Source organism: Medicago sativa, chromosome 4 (genome assembly GCF_051527215.1).
Source record: "Medicago sativa cultivar Bolivia chromosome 4, Bolivia_mono, whole genome shotgun sequence".
NCBI lineage: Eukaryota > Viridiplantae > Streptophyta > Magnoliopsida > Fabales > Fabaceae > Medicago > Medicago sativa.
Genome location: NC_140752.1, coordinates 12,218,144 through 12,238,074, shown reverse-complemented (window position 1 = coordinate 12,238,074; position 19,931 = coordinate 12,218,144). Strand labels below are relative to the sequence as shown.

General features: G+C 34.9%; 2 protein-coding genes across 2 annotated transcripts; one reads left to right on the top strand and one right to left on the bottom strand.

Moving 5' to 3' along the window:
- Window positions 1–1,290: 1,290 nt before the first annotated feature.
- ESP4 (HEAT repeat-containing protein) lies at window positions 1,291–18,743 on the top strand. The gene is made up of 27 exons (XM_085758746.1): window positions 1,291–1,637; window positions 1,839–1,998; window positions 3,020–3,112; window positions 3,196–3,301; window positions 3,421–3,589; window positions 4,200–4,374; window positions 6,325–6,459; window positions 7,274–7,828; window positions 7,941–8,555; window positions 11,994–12,062; window positions 12,792–12,908; window positions 12,999–13,250; window positions 13,397–13,444; window positions 13,524–13,661; window positions 13,783–13,944; window positions 14,522–14,584; window positions 14,675–14,782; window positions 14,922–15,005; window positions 15,082–15,129; window positions 15,370–15,444; window positions 15,998–16,093; window positions 16,182–16,262; window positions 16,351–16,422; window positions 16,714–16,758; window positions 16,840–16,923; window positions 17,799–17,902; window positions 18,093–18,743. Exons 1-27 carry the CDS (start codon window positions 1,420–1,422, stop codon window positions 18,235–18,237), a joined length of 4,017 nt encoding a protein of 1,338 aa, XP_085614872.1. The 5' UTR covers window positions 1,291–1,419; the 3' UTR covers window positions 18,238–18,743.
- On the bottom strand, window positions 9,279–11,892 carry LOC146926378 (uncharacterized). Its single transcript, XM_085758747.1, has one exon. The coding sequence runs from the start codon at window positions 11,442–11,444 to the stop codon at window positions 9,603–9,605; it is 1,842 nt and encodes a 613-aa protein (XP_085614873.1). The 5' UTR covers window positions 11,445–11,892; the 3' UTR covers window positions 9,279–9,602.
- Window positions 18,744–19,931: the final 1,188 nt, after the last annotated feature.

Sequence of the window (19,931 nt, the reverse complement as noted above, 5' to 3'; positions counted from 1 at the left end):
TGTAGCTATGAATGAAACACCCCTATCAAATTCTTCACTAGTTTTCTATGAAATATGCGAACAACATTTGTAATTACTTTGGTCTTCCAAATGTTGTGGGCATATCCAAGATGCAAATTTTTAACTATGTCCAAGGTAAAGTTTTGAAGAAACTTAATCGTTGGAAGGAAAATAATTTTTCATTTGCTAGTCGTTCTACCCTTATATAGACTATAATCTATGCTATTTCCACTATGATATGAGTTGCTTTCTTTATTTTAACTATGTCCAAGGTAAAGTTTTGAAGAAACTTTTTTTTTTTTGACAAATTTTGAAGAAACTTAATCGTTGGAAGAAAAATAATCTTTCATTTGCTAGTCGTTGTACCCTTATATAGACTATAATCCATGTTATTTCCACTATGATATAAGTTGCTTTCTTTACCTAAGGGTTTATGTAATCATATGAAAATTATGATATGTAATGTAAATTCTATTGGTGGTGAAGCAAGAACAATGAGAGAAAGATATATTTAATCACTTGAAAGAACCTTTGTAAGAATAAAGAGAGAGGTGTGGAGTGAGCTTTTGCCACTTCAAAACCTAAGAGTTTCTTTTAGTTAAATAAATAACATCCGAGACATCTTATGATCACAACTCTTAAGCTTACAAAGTCCTAAGGCTTAATTTTTTTTTCCTAATGTTTAATTTTATTGATAAGAGGATTAAATTTTCCTCTATGCATATTACAACCATTACTATATAGTTTTAGTGAATGTTCGGATTGATATTGATTTCCTTTCTTTCTCGCGCGCATTTTTTTCATCCATAACCACATTCCAAACATGAAATTAGCCTTAAAATTAAGGATGACAAAACGGGTCAACCCACCCTGTCATTAACCAGTCTAAAATAATGTAGTCGTATCAACTAGAGATAGCAGCTTATGCAGGCTACCCTATCCGCATACACTCTCATTGTTTGTCAGCATACACATCATACTCTCCTACATTCTAATATCAATATTTTTTTGTTATCGTGTCTCTTACTCAACACAAACAATTTCTGCAAATTATTATTATTAATAGAAATATTAACAATTGATGTCATATTTCTTGTAAGAAAAACTTTTACAACCAAGATTTGATACTATTATCCTCAAGAAAATCTCATCTGAATATCATGTAATCATATTCATCCATAAATCTTGCGAAAAAAAATATATTCATCCATAAAAACTTGACCCATGTTGCAATCCAACAAACCCGACCCGATTCTCTCAACGAAACGACAACAGTAAACACATTCACTCATGCGTTTCACGTTTTCAAACAAATCCTCTTCTCCCTCTTCTTCATAAACCCTAATTCCTCTTTCGCTCGCAATTTCAATGCAAATTCTCCTAAATTAGGGCTTTTTATTCTCATTCTTCTCTGCTTCCATGGTTGGAAAAGCCATGGCTGTGACTTCGCGCGAAAAACTCGCGAGTCTTGTGCATTCAGCGAAATTAGCCAGTGATATACCTTCAAAGATTGAATCATTGCGCAGATTGAAAAATGAACTTCCTCAAGAAGATCCTGTTCTTCTCACTGAATTCCTCCCTCCGGTTTTCGATTTTCTTTCCGATCAGTTCAGTCCTGTTCGCAAATTCGTCACTGAGTACGTTTTATTTGAACTTTTTAGTTGAATTTTGATGTGGCACTTTGATTATTGACTGCATTGATTGTTGCAGTTGAATTTTGATGGATACTTCAATTTTGTGTTTTTTTAGGTGAATTTTGATTTGAAACTTTGATTATTTATTGTAGTTGAATTTTGATGTGAAATTTAGATTTGATTTTTTGTTTTCTTTGGTTGAAGAATGATTGGTGAAATTGGATTGAAGAACACGGAATTCTTGCCTGATATTGTGCCTGTGTTGATTGATGTATTGGATGATGATACACCGGCTGTTGTTCGCCAAGCTATACTTTGTGGAATCCGTTTGTTTCGTTCCACACTTGAGAAAATTGCGATTCAGGTAATTTGTTTTTTTCTTAATTCTGAACAATTAATGGTTCAGTTGATTGGTGTTGGAACTTGGAACAATCTTGATGATGGATGTGATCGTAATTATGCAAGTTTTAATGTTATGTTGTGTATGGTGTGATTGTTGATGTGGTAGATGGTGTGATTGTTGATGGGACTAATCCTCAAGTAGTGAGACATCTGATTTTTTTAACTAGGACTGAGCTACCTCCCAAATGGGCAACTCCAAGAATCGAACCCGGATTCTTTCCTGAGAGAGGGTCATGTTGCCAACTCTCCCAACTTGTTGAAATTAATGCATATGCAATATAATATGTTAGGGTTGCTAGGTTTTACTTTATTTTATTCACACACTTGTATACATTTGATTTTATTGACAGTATGTGAGTGTTGGAAAGGTGAGTGAATTTGAAACGTTTTATTTGGAGTTGAACATTGAATTTGTGAATGACGATTTGAGAAAAGTTAGAAGTCAGGGAAGGTGTCATTATTGACAGTATGCAAGTGTTGGAAAGGTGAGTGAATTTGAAACGTTTGATTTGGAGTTGAACATTGAATTTGTGAATGACGATTTGAGAAAAATTAGAAGTCAGGGAGGGTATCATTATAACAGTATGTGAGTGTTGGAAAGGTGAGTGAATTTGAAACGTTTGATTTGGAGTTGAACATTGAATTTGTGAATGACGATTTGTGAAAAATTAGAAGTCAGGGAAGGTATCATTATACCCACATAGTTTTTCTTGGGTTTGTTATCTTTGCAACTTACAATACATAAATTAGACATCTTATGTAGGGGGGGATAAAGCAAATATACTATTCATGCCTCAATTTCTCCGCGGAAAAATGAGGAACATAGTAAGAAAATGCTAGCATGTATTTGAACATAAACTTTGAAAATTTTAATTCTTATAGCAGTTGTCTCTAATCTTATCCAATAGCTATTGCTTTCATGTTATCATACATATACATTTTAAGATATGGGCATTTCCTTTCCTGGTTTTATTTTATTACAGGGTCTATTTTCTAGTGATTTAGACAGTGCTGTTGAATCTGCATGGGAGTGGATGGTTAAATTCAAAGAAAAAGTATACTCAATAGCATTTCAAGTAAGTAATTGCTCTCTTGATAATATGAAATCACTTGCTTTTGTATATTGTCTGATGGTTGTACTTTATAACTTGCTTAAAAGAATGGGAGGGGTGGAGCAAAGCTGCTGGCACTTAAATTTGTTGAAGCAGTTATTCGTCTTTACACACTTGATCCTAATGGTTCCGCAGAACCCAATTCTCATCAAGGTATTGTTTCAAGTTTGGTTAGATAATATCACCAGTCTTTTAAAACAGTTTGTGCCAATCTGTTGTTATTGTAAGCCTCAAATCACCTGCTTACATGGGTTCTCATGTTTTTTGTGTAGGAAAACGACCGGTATTTAATATATCATGGCTGAGGCGGGATCATCCTGTACTTAACATTGGAGATATGTCAATGGAAGCCAGTAATAGTTTGGGTCTCTTGCTTGATCAACTCAGATTTCCAACTGTCAAGTCTCTTGGTAACTCAGTAATCATTGTGCTAATTAAAAGGTATGCGTCTTTTCTTTCATGGCCTCATGATCTAAATATTTGCTCACCTCTTGCTCTCTCTCTCTCTCTCTCTCACTCTCTCTCTCTCTCTCACTCTCTCTCTCTCACTCTCTCTCTCTCACACACACACACACTGTGAACACTGTGCTAATTAAAAGGTGTTCAATCAATTCTTTTACTGTTCATTTTCTGCCCAAAATGCCTGCTTAGCAGTCACATGACTTGTGTTGTTATCCTGTTGACAAATGCGTAATTATCAGATGACTAATATTTGCTCTTACCCCCATTACATGTGCACACAGAGAATATTATGTTTTCACATCCTGATGAAACATGCATGATAAATAGATAATCAGTATTTGCTTGCTCATCTTAGCCTTTCAAACTTGTTCATCGGTACAAAGTCATGCAAAGAGAAAAAAACTGACCAGGTTTTGGTTGAAAGAAAAACAAATTTTTATTTTGCAATGTTTGACACTAATTCAAGGATTGTTAAATTGTTAGATTTTTTTTTTATTGCTTGCAATTACTGATTACTGTTTACACTGTAAAAATCTATTGCTCAAATGCTACTTTATGACTATTAACTTCCTCTCTGGTTTATTCCCAGCCTTTCAGCCATTGCAATTGAAAGGCCTGCATTCTATGGACGCATCTTGCCCGTTTTGCTCAGTTTGGAACCCTCAACCTCTGTTGTCAATGGGGTCTGTGTGTCTGCAGCACATCTTGCTCTAAAGAAGGCCTTTCTTACGTGCACAGAATGTACACATCCAAGTGCTGCCCCGGTATTTCTGACAAACCAAGATGTTCTTGATACCTTGATTGTTTAATCTTGTTGTTGAGTTCTAGTTTTCATTATTTTATCTATTTTTTGGTATGTGTCTACTTTTAAAAATTTCTTCAATTTTATATCATGAACAGCTTCATATTTGCCAACCCCACCCAGAGAAAAGGCTTTTGTTGTTGATAAACAGCTACATATTTTTATATAATTTTATCCTTTTATGTATGGAAAATGCTTGTTATTATGAAAATATCCCGAAATCGGTTACCAGTTACCACTGTCTGATTATTTTTCCTCCTCTCTCTCTCTCTCTCTCTCGTCTCTTTTTTATTGGCTGATTTCCATTTGAACTTTTTGTGCATAAATTTTGAGTTATATAACACTTAAGATTCATTTTATTATATCCAACAGGTTTTTAATTGCATTTTGTCGTTTGCAATATTTTTATTGTAATCACCATACTTCTGCTCCCATAGGGCACAATGCATCCTCAATATTTTCATGGAACATTTTTGGCTTGCTGCCATGAACTGCCATACACCATTTATAACATTGGAGTCTTCTAAACCATTTGATGAATGACAATAAATTGTTAGGAATTAATAGGGTAGACACTTAGGGTATTCATGAGTGAATCAATGGTATGCTAATTGAGGTTCATTTGTTGTACAGTCAGGTAGGATATAAGCAGGAGTTTTGGGCACTGTGCAGGATTTTTAGTTGTCATTTAAAAGACCATCCATCATATAAAAAAAAAGACTTAACCCGTTTGCTATCCAATTCTGAAGCCCAAAATCATAATCATAACTAGCGGAAAGACGGGCACTGTGCCCGTCTTTCCGCTCTTTTATTGTGCTAACGCGTGTAGATTATCAACTATATTTTATAAAAATTTTGCGTGTAAATTACAAACGATATTTTATATAAATTTTTTGATATAGATATCTTTGGTAAAAAAAAGGTATACATATTTGTGACTTTGAAATGTAACAAACTCAACAAATATTTATCTTTTTCAATGACAACAATAATATAACAAATATAACAAAAATTCTTAATCTTTTTTAATAACACCAACAATATAACATTATCATACGAAAATTTGCTTAAGGATATAATTGGAATAACAAAAAAAAACAGCCCAAAATCTTTCTAAAAGGGGCTATTTTCTTTATATATAGTATAGATTATTCACAAAAGTATTGTGTCCTTAACTCTGGCAAAGCCCTACTTTTCTTGCTGTTGTGGGTGCAATTGTGGGGGGAGGGTTGGAAGAGAACAGTGAATCATATCATGGGTGGGTTCCTGCATTTGAAATTGAAGATGAAAGTTGAAGATGATATTCATGTGAATGATAGAAATCAGACACGAAAAAACATTAGGTTTGGGCCTTTAAAAACCTTGAGAAAAGAAATACATTATAAAATTATGAATCAACATGTCCTACCTTGACTCTAACCTACCACAACCCAATATTCAGGCAACCTGACCTACCCTGCCTCCAGCCCGCTACAACCCAACTGGCTTACAATGGCTGACAAATAAGGATAAACCAACAATTAGACTCGTTTTGTAAAGTATTTATTTTGAAGTTGGAGAACCAACTCTTTTATTTGTAAATGTGTAATATTTGCAAAGTATTTATCTTGAAGTTGGAGAACCAACTCTTTTATTTGTAAATGTGTAACAATGCATTAGTTGTCTCAAATGAAATATACATTGTAGTAGACTGAAAATTTGTGGCATTATATTATGTGTGGGTAAAAGTCAATGCACTTTGGATTGCCCATTTCCTTGTTTAAACTATAAAGTTGATTGTTTATGAAAAGGGAGAGCTTAAAAATATCAAAATAGATGCTTTCAATCTTATTACTTTTTCCTTAAATGAGGCTTATAAACTTTATAAACGAGACCATAGAAAACTGATATTTTTCTTGTTTTTCCTTTGAAGTGGAGAGATCGTTTGGCAGGTGCCTTGAAGGAGATGCAGTCTGAAGGGAAGGCAGATCAGGTGTTCCATCCAATCTCTGCAAGTAACGGAAGTATATTACAGAGAGAGGAGGATTATCAACCAGTTATTATCAAGGTAACCAGTACAATCTGTTGGATATATTTTTATTTTTCTGTTTGTTATATATTTTATTTGAGTTGTGTATATATGAATATGAAGGTGGTTTATATGCTGGATGAAATATTACTGATGTGACTGAATAGATGCATTTATTGTTTAAAATTGTTTTGTTTGTATGTTGAAGGGATTGGCAGTACTCACTCCATTTCTAAATATCTGCCATTTTTTCGATAGAGAATAGTTCTATTTCTTTTTTTTTTTGAGAGGTTGTTTCATTTTATTTGTTGCTTTAGAAAATCAAGATCACGTTTTCTTACATTTTATTTTTTGTCTATTTTTATCTCCAGTTATTTGAACTTGGAAAGTGCATTAAAGGGGCCGTAATATATTATAATTGACGGCATTAATAATTTTCTTAAAATTACTGGAATACAATATTTTCCATAATGGATAATGTAGTAAAATTTAGTTATATTTTTATATAACTGAGGCTGATTCTGGCGTTATAAATGGGGTCATGACTGTGATCATACAAATGAATTGCCAATAGATATTTTAGAATCAAAAGTATTAATTTTAAATTTTACAAACACAGTTGGGTCATGTCTGTGTGATAATACAAATGAATTTTCATGGATAATTTGTTAAGTTTTATTATATTACTTATTTTAGTGTACTAGTTATTATCTTTCTTTCTGATAAAGTTTAATAAAACTTGTGGGCCAAAAGAAATCTTACACAAATTATTTAACTATAGTATGACATCAGTACGTTTATACACTGAAATATCAGGTGTTTCTTTTCAATTATTGATGACCACATTTTACAGGAAGAGGATACTGCAGGAAGTTCGTTTGATTCAGGGCACGTTAATTTGGGACGAAAACGATCAGGATCACAAAATGGCAGTGATTTAGCTGAAGATGCAGATGTTCCTGGAAAACGTGTTAGAACAACAACTGATGGTTTAAAAACACCTAAAAAGGAGTTAGATGAATGTACTGCTAACACACAAAATGACACTCATTCGACTGTACCAGCATTTTCAAAAGATGTGGATAACGGGCCTGTACAGCAGCTTGTTGCCATGTTTGGTGCTTTGGTTGCTCAAGGTGAAATGGCTGTTGCGTCTTTGGAAATTCTTATCTCAAATATTTCTGCTGACTTATTAGCTGAGGTGGTGATGGCAAATATGCGTTATCTACCTCCAAATTGCCCTAATGCTGACGGAGATGAACAGTTGCATGACATTAGTATATTTGGTTCTCAAGACAAGGCTAAATATCCACAATCATTTGTGGCTGGTGTTATGTCACTTTCTAGTACTTTTCCACCTGTTGCTTCACTTCTTGATGCTCATCAATCAGTGTCCAATGATTTAGTGGTATAATTTATGTATTTGGTATTTTTTTGTTTGTTTTTACACTTTACGTTTTTATTGTTTATTTCTTAAAGTTATCCTTTGACTAAAACTTTGATGTACACAAATATTGTAGAAATCTCAAGGGGACGAAGAAATTTCTTCAACTGGAGTAGATAGTAGTGTTATCCATTCTGGCATGATTCTTTCATCTCAAAATGCACCATCCCCTACTGATTTTCCATCTTCTGATACTTGTATACCTGGAGTGGAGAATGTCAGCACATCTCTGCCTCCTGACATAGATGATGTAGGCAACTTAGAGAGTGGAATCCCTGGCCTGGATTCTTTTGGTCGAAATGATGCATTGTCAGAAACTTTGGCTGCTCCCTCATTGGCTTCCACTGATATGCAAATAGAAGATGCCAGTCAAGAGCAAGCTACAAGTTTAGATAATAGGTCACCCTCGAACTTAGTTCCATCAATGTCGGCAGATAAATCTGAAGAGCTGAGCCCAAAAGCAGTTGCTCCAGATGTCAATAGCTTGGTGTCCTCAACAGCTACTTCAGTTGTGTTGCCTTCTCGTCTAGTATTGCCAAAGATGATTGCTCCAGTTGTTGATCTTGCAGATGAACAAAGGGATCATTTGCAAACATCATGCTTTATGCGCATCATTGATGCATATAAGCAAATATCTGTAGCTGGAGGCTCAAAAGTTCGATTTTCGATACTTGCTTATTTAGGAGTCGAGGTGAAAATTCTAACTTATCAAGAATGTCAGGTTTTTTCATTTCAGCTGTGCAATGACAAATGAGGTTAAGTGCTTGATATAGGAATTTGTATGTTCAAGACTTTTTTAAAAGCCTGGTAGTCCCACTCTGTATATTCTTTGTTGTATTCTGTAACTGTGTTGATAAAACTTCTACTGACCTTTAGCTTCTGATGTTCCCTTCTATTTAGATACATTTATCTCTAGTAGGAAACTATTAACTACATTTACCCGAGGTTTGCTGATATGACCTGTCTTTTACTTTCAGAAATCACACTAGCCTGTCCTATTTTACATTTTTATCAGACATATAGTAATACCAAAATATTTTTCAAACACCACTCTTTTATTTCACACACAATCATGTACACCCACTAAGATGAGATGGTAAGTAAAATTTCATCAAATTGTGGAGATTTGTGTCATTAAGGCTTAGTTTTTTTAGGGGTTATGATTGTAGAGCTATAAGAACATGTGATCTTCAGAATTTCCCCTCCGAATATCTTTTCTTTTATTAATCAAGATTTTATATTGCCTCATGCTTAAACTATCTGGTCTACAACGATCCATTACTTCAAACATTATTTTTTTCTTATTACCTGTTTCACAGATCTGAATTTGATGCAATTAGGATATAAATTTCCATCCCTAGTCGAATGCATGCTTATCATGTCTCCGTGCTTACACTCTGATAGAACCCCGAAATTTGAAAGCAAAACTGTATTTATTTAACTGGAAAGTGATGAGCTCAAAGCTCTTACAAAGATTAAAACAGAAAGTTGAAAAGATAAACCAGAGTTCTGAGAACTCCTACCAGAGCTAAGCTCCTAGACCAGAGAGAACTTCTCTCCTAAACAATTCTTAACAAACTTTCTGAATGCCTCACCTCTAGACTCTCCCCTCTTTTATAACTGAAATTCTCTTTTTAATGACTGACCCTCTAGGCTTCCCTCTCTTCAATAACTGCAATTCTGCCTAAATTCCATTAATTATTATAACCATTTGTATTCCCACAGCTTCTACAGGCTTCTAGAGGTTGTGCTTGTGTGGATTGGGCCCAACAATTGGGCCAACACATGTACAGGAACTCAGGGTTCTATCAATACCTCCTCCTTCAAACCTTGCCTTGTCCTCAAGGCTAGCATTAAGACCTTGATTTTTCTTCAAAATTCCAAGTTCCCAAGTTATAATTTCTCTGTTTCCTTCCCACCTCGTGACTTTTCCTGACTGTAAAGTGTCCACAATTGCCATGTTAAGTTGTTTTTCCCTTATAATTTTCTTATCACTAAAAAGATGGCCCTGCAACTTCACCCTTTTTCCTTCCCAATTGAAACTAATTTCCCTCTCCTTCCAATCAAAGTTTACTTTGCCAAACCTCTGCAACCAAGTCACTCCCAACACAATATCAATGTCTTCTAACTCCAAGACATAGGCTTCAACCATGGTAGAAAATTTTCCAAATTGAATTTGCAAACCCTCACCCTTCCCCACAACAGCAACACGACCTCCATTCCCGAATTTCACACTTGCTGCCTTACTAGTGTCTATCGGAATTTGCAGATTTGATACCATTTGAAGCGATATGAGATTATGACTGGCTCCGGTGTCAATAAGGACCGTCACCGACTTTCCTTTCACCGTACCTTCAAGGTATAAAAGTTTAGAGAAAGAGCTCTGGATTCTACTTCTGTCTTTTAGCCCACACAGTGCCATAGAATTGTATTCCAAGGCTGGTACTTCATCACCTTCCTGCAATTCAATGGCTATGACCTCCCCTGCGTCATTCACCGTTTCGTCATCGCTCAAAATTACCAACCGGAACTGTTTTTCTGCGCACTGATGCAGAGGATTGTAGCGTTCTCCACAACGGAAACACAACCCTCGTGCTTTGCGATCCATTAACTCAGAATATGGAAGGTGTTTGGTTCCTCTATTGCAGTCACCGTTCCCCCTTCGTCCATCGTCTCCGGTGTGCCTTGACAGATTTGCATTTGGGGTCACAGTTTGATTTGAGTTTGAATCAGGTTGATTACCTTTGTTTTGGGATGATTCAGTGGACCTAATTGTCAATCCATTACGATTTGGACCAGGATCAAAATTTGACCCGTTCCCCCCTTTTTTATTTGACCCGGATCCAAAGTCAGTTGACCCGTTCCCTTTTCCATCACGAACCCAGTTTCTTCCACCGCTCCGAGGAATCAGAGATCCTCGCAATTCTGTCTCAATATCACGCGCCACCCTCATCGCCTGAAGCCGTGTCATGGGATTGAAGGTTCTCACCTTCAATCGAATCTCAGGTTTGAGGCCTCCCAAAAAATACCCTAGATATTGTTCTTCAGGGAGACGATTGACTTGAGAAGAAACATACTCAAATTCTGAGATGTAATCCTCCACATCTCCTGTTTGTTTGAGATCCTTCAATTCCTCAAATAGATTGTCACTACTCCTCCCTCCATATCTATCAATCAAAGCTTGCTTCAATTTCAACCATGTGAGGTTGTCCTCTGTCTCGCGTAAGAGATTGAACCAATGGATGGTGGTTCCCTCCATACTCAGTTTTGCCAAACGGACCTTCACTTCCTCCGTCGTACCTTGTACTTCAAAGTATGTTTCTGCACGTGTGATCCATCCCACTGGATCGTCTCCGTTGAACGCCGGCAGTTCGACCTTCTTCACCGCCATCTTGAATTCATCCGCTGAATCCTTCACTGAAGATGCTTCTGGTGTCTCTGGCGTAGGTCGATTCATCAGCTTCGCAAATTCCGCCAAAATGGTTTGACGAAATTCATCGAACATGTTCTGCACAGATCCTTCCAACGCAGAAATTCTCTCCTCTAAAGCATCAACTCTTTCAGACATTTTTGGTGGCATTCGGTATCACTAGCTCTCGAATATCCGGTAGGTCGGACCAATGATAGAACCCCGAAATTTGAAAGCAAAACTGTATTTATTTAACTGGAAAGTGATGAGCTCAAAGCTCTTACAAAGATTAAAACAGAAAGTTGAAAAGATAAACCAGAGTTCTGAGAACTCCTACCAGAGCTAAGCTCCTAGACCAGAGAGAACTTCTCTCCTAAACAATTCTTAACAAACTTTCTGAATGCCTCACCTCTAGACTCTCCCCTCTTTTATAACTGAAATTCTCTTTTTAATGACTGACCCTCTAGGCTTCCCTCTCTTCAATAACTGCAATTCTGCCTAAATTCCATTAATTATTATAACCATTTGTATTCCCACAGCTTCTACAGGCTTCTAGAGGTTGTGCTTGTGTGGATTGGGCCCAACAATTGGGCCAACACATGTACAGGAACTCAGGGTTCTATCACACTCAGTTTTTCTTTTTCGTTCTAGATAAATGCTTTTAACGAGTGGAATGTAACTATTTTTCTTTTTTCTTTTCTTTTATCATTCGTCATGCAGTTTCCTTTGGAATTAGACCCGTGGAAATTGTTGCAAAAGCATATTTTGATTGACTACTCAGGTCATGAGGTAAGCGCTTGCCCTATGTGTTAATTAATGCTTCATACCAATTTTTCTTTCTATTAGCTTTGGCATGACTAATACAGTGAAGTGAACTCTTTTCACCTAACCTCGGAACTAATTGAAAGAAAGAAAGCAATGTATATTATCTTTATATATTTCTTTACTCTAAATTAACATGTCTCATCATTTTAATTTATTTAAATTAAGATATCATGCTAAACCACCTTTAATTGTTTTTCCTTAAAATTGGAGAGTAAACACACACACACGCATTTCAAAATTAATCAAGAAGACAAGAACCAACTTTGAAAATGTAGGTCTCTTTAGAAAAATAGGATTTATTTTTTTCAACTCCCGACTTGGGGGGCTGACCTTGTTATAATTGAGTCTTGTTATTCTTATGGGTTCATTTGTAATACATGTTTTGTTTTGTCAAGATAGAAATGTGTGCCACGCTTTATGCTTAAAATCTAAAAAGAACCTGTTTAAATTTATTTGGTTGGTATGCCATGTACTATAATGAACGCTGTCGTTTGTAGAGCTAACAATATATGATGCTTTCACTCAGTTCATCTATTGTTTTGAACATGTTAACTAGTAAATCCAATCATTGTGTTGTTAATGAACTATTTAAAGACACTAATGTTTAAATAAACTGTAAGTTGGCAACTATTATGTGCCATCTGCATTTGTTAATAATCCACAGATGCTGACAATGTTTGCCTTGTGTGTCAGGGACATGAGTTGACATTGCGTGTCCTCTACAGGTTATTTGGTGAAGCTGAAGTGGAGCCTGACTTCTTTTCTTCCACAACTGCAGCTTCTGTATATGAAACATTCCTCCTAACAGTGGTCTGTATTTATTTATTATTATTTTTTTATTTGTTTCTTGTTTGTCCATTTGCAAGGCCAAAGTTGAGCTTTGTTTCACTTCTAATGCAGGCAGAAGCACTTAGAGATTCTTTTCCACCATCGGATAAATCATTAAGTAAACTGCTTGGTGAATCTCCTTATTTACCAAAATCAGTTTTAAAGATTTTAGAGAACATGTGCTCTCCTGGAAATGGGGATAAAATTGAAAAGGAATCACACACATTGAATGTGGATAGAGTTACTCAAGGTCTAAGTGCTGTATGGAGTTTGATTCTTCTAAGGCCTCCCATTCGAGAAACTTGTTTGAAAATTGCTTTACAGGTTTTTCTCATACCTTTTATATTAAACATCTGTGTTCCTTGAATTTTTTTAGGACCTGTGTTTTCAAACCTTGCTTCCCTTAGCATTAGTAAATTTCTGTGTCTAACTAACTGTTCTTTGATCCTTTTATAATTTTTCATTGAAAGAGTGCAGTGCATCACTTGGAAGAAGTGCGGATGAAAGCAATACGCCTGGTACTTAAGCATAATTTCCTGTTGAAGAATATAAATGACTGGATAAAAACACATGTCTTACTTTCAGCTCTTCTTGCAGGTAGCAAACAAACTTTATCCTTTATCATCAATTTCTAAGGAAATAGAAGATTTTGCAAAGGAAATGGTGTTCTCAGTGATGAGTAGTGATGCTTCTGAAGCTACTGATGCTGAAGGGTCCATTGCTGATTCACAAAAGGTATTCACATTTTTGTGAATTTACTTTTATCTTTTCTGATTAGAGTCTATTGACAGCGGGATTTTGCCACATTTTTGTTGAACTAGATATACTAATTTTCTTTTTCTCTTTTCCTTTTCAGGGATCTGATGTTGAAAAGGTTACAAATGAACCGTTGTCTTTGAGTGGCAGTACTAAGGATGTCTCAGATAATCGGCAATCAAGCACATCTGAGGGCACCTCGCCACTTTCTGTTTCTGAGGCTCAGAGGGGCATGTCATTGTTTTTTGCTTTGTGCACAAAGGTATTGTGTTATTTCCTGGTAATATCCAGTTGAGATTATAGGGGTTAGTCCTTCGGTTATTGTAGGAGTAAAAGTAAATAAAAATAAAATTATTTTGATATGATGTGAATTATATGTTGGGTATTATGTAAATAGCACTTATCATATTTGTACTAGTAGACTTTTAATTTGATTATAAAAGGAATCAAATCATGATATATAATATATATGGACATACGCAGACCAGTCTAAGAGCCTAACTCTTGGGGTTTTGTACTAGTAGACATACGCAGACCAATCTAGTAGGCTTTCCTCATATCTTAGACTAACTTTTGGGGTTGTGGCCAAAATCCTAAATTCTAATACGCTATTAAATTCTATACTAAATTAAAAAACTCTTCATACATAAGGAAATATATCAAGATATATAAGAAAATATGGAGATCAGTCCTATGAAATGATCTGAGTTGGAGATCCAATCAAGATATTATAAAATAATTTACATATATGTGACAGATTCTTCTATATTTTGCATGTTCTGTAACTTGTTTTAATTGTTTGATCAAAAGTACCTTATATTGATGTTTTGTGATGACAGAAACACTCTCTCTTTCGCGAAATATTTGTCATCTATAGAAGCACATCAAAAGCAGCAAAGCAGGTTTCAGATTTTGATATATTGTATTCTAGTGAATATTATTAAGTATTTGTTTTTGGTCACAGGGTTTATCTCGTTAATTGTATGGTGCAGGCTATTCATCGTCAGATTCCCATACTAGTGCGTACATTGGGTTCATCTTCGGATCTCCTTGAAATTATATCGGATCCCCCAAATGGAAGTGAGAATCTCCTAATGCAGGTTTACCGTTTTACCTTATAATTTTTCGCGAATGTTGAAATTATCAGAAATATATTGAATTCTGTTTTACCATATAATTTTTTGTGAGAATCTCTTGGTAACATATTGAGTATTGATATTTTTACATTGGCCATGTCAGGTGTTGCATACACTTACTGATGGTACGATCCCTTCTAAGGATTTAATAGTTGCCGTGAAAAGGTTACATGATTCAAAACTTAAGGTATGCTAAAATTTCCCGTTCAAGTTTTGTAGTGAAAACTCAGTATTCCGCCTAATACCTGGTTGGTCCTTTACAGGATGCAGAGATTCTTATTCCAATATTGCCATTCCTACTGAAAGATGAGGTACTTCCTATTTTTTCTTTTCATTTGGATATGAATTTAACTGTTTTAGACTTTCAGTATATAATTATCAGTATATAATTATAATGTGAATTCAAATCAAGAAAGAATTGTAATGTGAAGTATCATTAACGACTCATGTAAGAATTGTTTGTCAGACATTTTTTTTGTGTTTACTTTCAAATTATCTTGAAATATCTTGTTTTTCATTTGGCAAATATGTTTTTAACAATCCTTTAATAGGTAATGGCGGTTTTTCCAAACATTGTTAACCTGCCTCCGGAGAAGTTCCAAGGAGCACTTGGTCGCATACTGCAGGTATGCTTCACTCCTGTTTAGCAAAAAATCAGAGTTGCTAATTCATGTGGAACCTACAAAGACTTTTTTCACTTTTCAAAGGTTAAGTAGGGTTAGAACCAAGTTTTGGATTCTAGGATTGTAAGCTATGTAGTTTTGGAAATTGTAAAAACTTCTCAAGATATACAAAGGCAAAGTGAAAAACTGTGATAAATAACTGTTAGATATAAAACTATTCATATGTTTTCACCTAACAACTTTGATTTAGAATAAGGTTTGAATATTTTAAAAAGAACAAAGTGCAGTAGAGAGGAATGAAACAAGGCTTCTGTCTTATTATTTGGATTTTTAAGACTGAAGTTTTCATTCCAATGTACTGTAGTATGCAAAAACAGTATTTCACGGTGTACTATATAAAACTTGCTTTTGTTAGGATTAGCATTACACCCATGTGAAATTTAGCGCTTGTAGCTGCAGGTTTTATGAGATAACTTTCTAATAAGAAAAATATTGTTCTGAACCATGAACACATTTTTAGTTATTAAATTAAATTAATTGCAAATTTCTTATACAGGGATCATCACAATCTGGTCCAGTGCTTACACCAGCTGAAGTATTAATTGCTATTCATGGAATTGATACTGAAAGAGATGGAATTCCCTTAAAAAAGGTAGTGCACTTATGATGATTGGGTTAGTGCATCATGCTTATTCAAGAAATCAAGATACATTTTGCATAACTGAAGTGTCTACATGCAGGTAACTGATGCGTGCAATGCTTGCTTTGAGCAGCGACAAACTTTTACTCAAGAAGTTCTTGCCAAAGTTTTGAATCAATTGGTATGTTATGTGGGAATTGCTTTATATAATTATTGGAAAGGATATTCAATATAGTTTGATCTCATACAATAAATGCTCTTCCCTGCAGGTTGAGCAAATTCCTCTCCCTTTACTGTTCATGCGTACAGTGTTACAAGCAATAGGTGCTTTTCCAACACTGGTAAGAAGCTCACTTGTACAAGGAAATGTAATAATCAATAAAAACTTATTTGATTAGTGTTGTGCGACAGAATTTAGGAATGTTATTAGTAATGATTTCTTAGTGTATAGATCAGTTTTGCACGCCCATATAGATCCCTCAAAGCTACTTTTCTTGTCATTGACAATTGAATTATTTCCTTATTTTCCAAAAAAATCTACTATCATTCCTTGTTATATGTTTTTTTTTTTTGCTTGATATTAAATTTTATATATTTGCAAAAAAAAAATTGACTTGGTTAAATTTCTACAGGTGGACTTTATCATGGGGATTCTTGCTCGTCTTGTAAAGAAGCAGGTGATTATTTGATCAATTTTGTATTTGATAATCCACTCAGCTGTTCAGTGTACATATGCATGACTAAATGTGTTGTTGTAGGTATGGAAATACCCAAAGTTGTGGGTGGGATTCTTGAAGTGTTTGCAATTGACAAAACCTCAATCATTTGGCGTTTTGCTTCAGGTATTAACATTTGTTGGGCACTTATTATCATTTTTAACTGTTTGGTGTTTGCATGTTCCTGTGCTCTAGTCTCCATAATATGATGTTCTCAGTAAGTTTTTATTGGCTTAGTTCAACACTCCACCTTCACATATACTTATTTTGTATAACGAATGAACTATTTATTGAAGGATGCAAATATCAGTTATTATTACCATGTAAGATGTATCTACGTGCTGACATGATATCTGTCAGAATTAAAAATAATTTAAACAAAGAATTTTTACTGTCAACAGTAAAGAAACATAAATATACTGTTAAATGACTTGGGCATTCATTGGGATTAGTATTCTGTTTAACACCAGTAGCACCAATTTGGATGCAACTCGATGGATATGCTGTTAGATGAATATTTGTATATTCTTTTGGAGTGGGGAGAATTGCTGTTAGATGAATATGGCTGCTGTTAGAGAATTGATTTTCGGGTATTGAGAGATTCTAATGTCTGACTTATGTATAATATAAAGGATTTGTGAAGTGTATATTGTATAAACAAATTAAAAAAAGGTAATTCAGGTTATTAACTTCTTAAACACATAAACTGATCTTGTTTAATGATCGAGTCGATGTCAACTAATGCTTTCAATTAGTTTTTAGAACATCTTGCTGCTCATTTGGTACAAAAACTTGTGGCAGAAGGGAGCCTAAAACGACAGAAAGAAAATCTATACTTTTGAATATCCTTATGTTTTTTTTTTAAATTTCTTGGGAATATTTCCTTCTGCTCTATTCTTTCTCAACTTGCTTTCATGATTTCTGGGTGGTCTTTGTGAAGCTCTCATATCGTTTAAAAATTATGTTCTAATGTGTTTCTGGTGGTGTCTGCTTCTGTTCAGCTACCTCCACCACAACTGGAAGCTGCATTAAATAGAATTGCTGCACTGAAGGCACCATTGATTGCTCATGCTAGCCAGCCAGATATACAATCTTCACTTCCCAGGTTCATTAATCACTCGGCACAAAAATGCCGTTAATTTTACTGTTCCTTTCCCCTTCTATATTTATTCCATTTTAAAGGTGGAAGTTTTATACATTACTTCTGCATTTAAAATTTGTTTTGGTTTGGGCAGGGGAAAGCAATGTTTTTCACCGTGCTGCCAATATCGATTCTGATTTTATTTTTTTTCCAGGTCTGTGCTGGTTGTTCTTGGCATTGTTTCCGATTCTCAGGTTCCAAGTCAGCCACAAACTAGTCAAACACAGACAGGTGAGACAAGCAACTCTGATAAGGACACAATGACAGAAAAATCCAAAGAATCGACTACAGCAAGCTAAACTGAAACTAGCACTTGAGTTAAATTATAGCCTAAACCTTACTGAGACTAAGCTGCTTCTAGCTATGTCAAGACAAGAGAAAGAATAACCAGAATTGATGAATTTGACATGTTCAAATGGCTGAATAGTGGTCAATGTGTCAAAGGTTTTGTACAATTTCATCAGGCTACAACCTAGCTTGTACATATATGTAGGTGGAATGATGTATATTAGAATGGTATACGAAGAATCATGCTGTCTTAAATTGGTCGCAACATTGGTTTGCTGCTGGAGCAGAGTGTTACTGTTAGGAAAGTATACATGATATATTGATCCCCCCTAGTGGATGTCTTTCTTAAGTTAGCTTTAACATTATGTATCTAGGATTTAGACTTGAATCATTGATTGTTTACTCATCCTTTTGTAATAATATGGGCATTTATTTAATTTTCATCCTTATTTTAGACTTTGTAACGATATAAATAATGAATGGAATGGCACAGAACTGAGTTATTTTTATTTTTAAATTGTTTATGTAAGATTTTTTTTTCTTTCCAAAAAGCATAGTTCATATAAGAGAATCATGTGATACTAAATTTGAGTTTGGGTTGAATAGTTTATTTGGATTTCTATTTGTGTCAGTCAATACTTGTCAGAGTATTAGGCCAATCTTATGAAGCAACTCTCTATAAGCTGTTCTCTAATTTTGTCAATGATAACCTATGAAAAAACCTTGTGGTTTATGTGAAACAACTTAACATCTTGCAGCTTTTGATAAACTTTATAGGATAACAGTTATCTTTTGTTGGGAGTCACTTTGTTTAGATCTATCATTAAGGCTATTCCAGTTTATTCTGTGATGCTTATGACTCAGTGATTGCCTTCAAGATGACTTTTTTGTGGTGGTGGTGATTATGATGATAATGGTGACCAATGCAAGCATATGGTCAAATGTGATACCTTAACTCTTCCGTAGGTTATTTGAGTTCTAGCCATCCAGGACATCCCAACTATGAATGATGCTTGGTTTGATGACAATAAATTAATCGTTACAGGCTTGAGATGCTAGCATTTGGTGCCAAAATGTTGCGGGGAAAGTATGCATGTAAACTCTCTTAATAGTGGAGTAGTTGTGACTTAGGGCTCATATTCTTTTATTTAGAAGGGTGTGCCTAATGCTGGCCCTTTGATGCAACAATATGTTTTAGGTTGGGTTGTTGGAAATGGTGAAGTCATTGTTTGAAAGGACGATTGTTGGATTTTACAATTTGTTTGAAACGGTGGTGAAGCTATGCATTGAATTGTTCGAAATTTAGTTGATGGCTCTAGTCATTGGAAGTGGGGTCGGTTTGAGTTTTTGTTTTTGCAAATTTGTGTAAGTTTCTATTTGACTCCAGTGCTATGTAGAACTTGAGGATGATTTCTTGATTTAGGTGGGTGTCCTTTTGGGTTCTTTCTTGGCCTGTGTTTCCGAGTCAATTTTTTGAAAGTTTTGGAGGAGCGGTCTTTGGGAGGTTAAGTCTATATTTTGATATCTTTAATATTTATAAAAATAAAAATAAATAAATAAGGAATAACATGATATCATACATTCGTGTATCATATGTTGTTCTTTCGATATTTTTAAAATATCAAATATATATTAAAATATAGAGGTAGTTCTCAAAAACATTCTCCTTCAACACCCTCAAAGCTTAAGATATCGGTATTTGAAG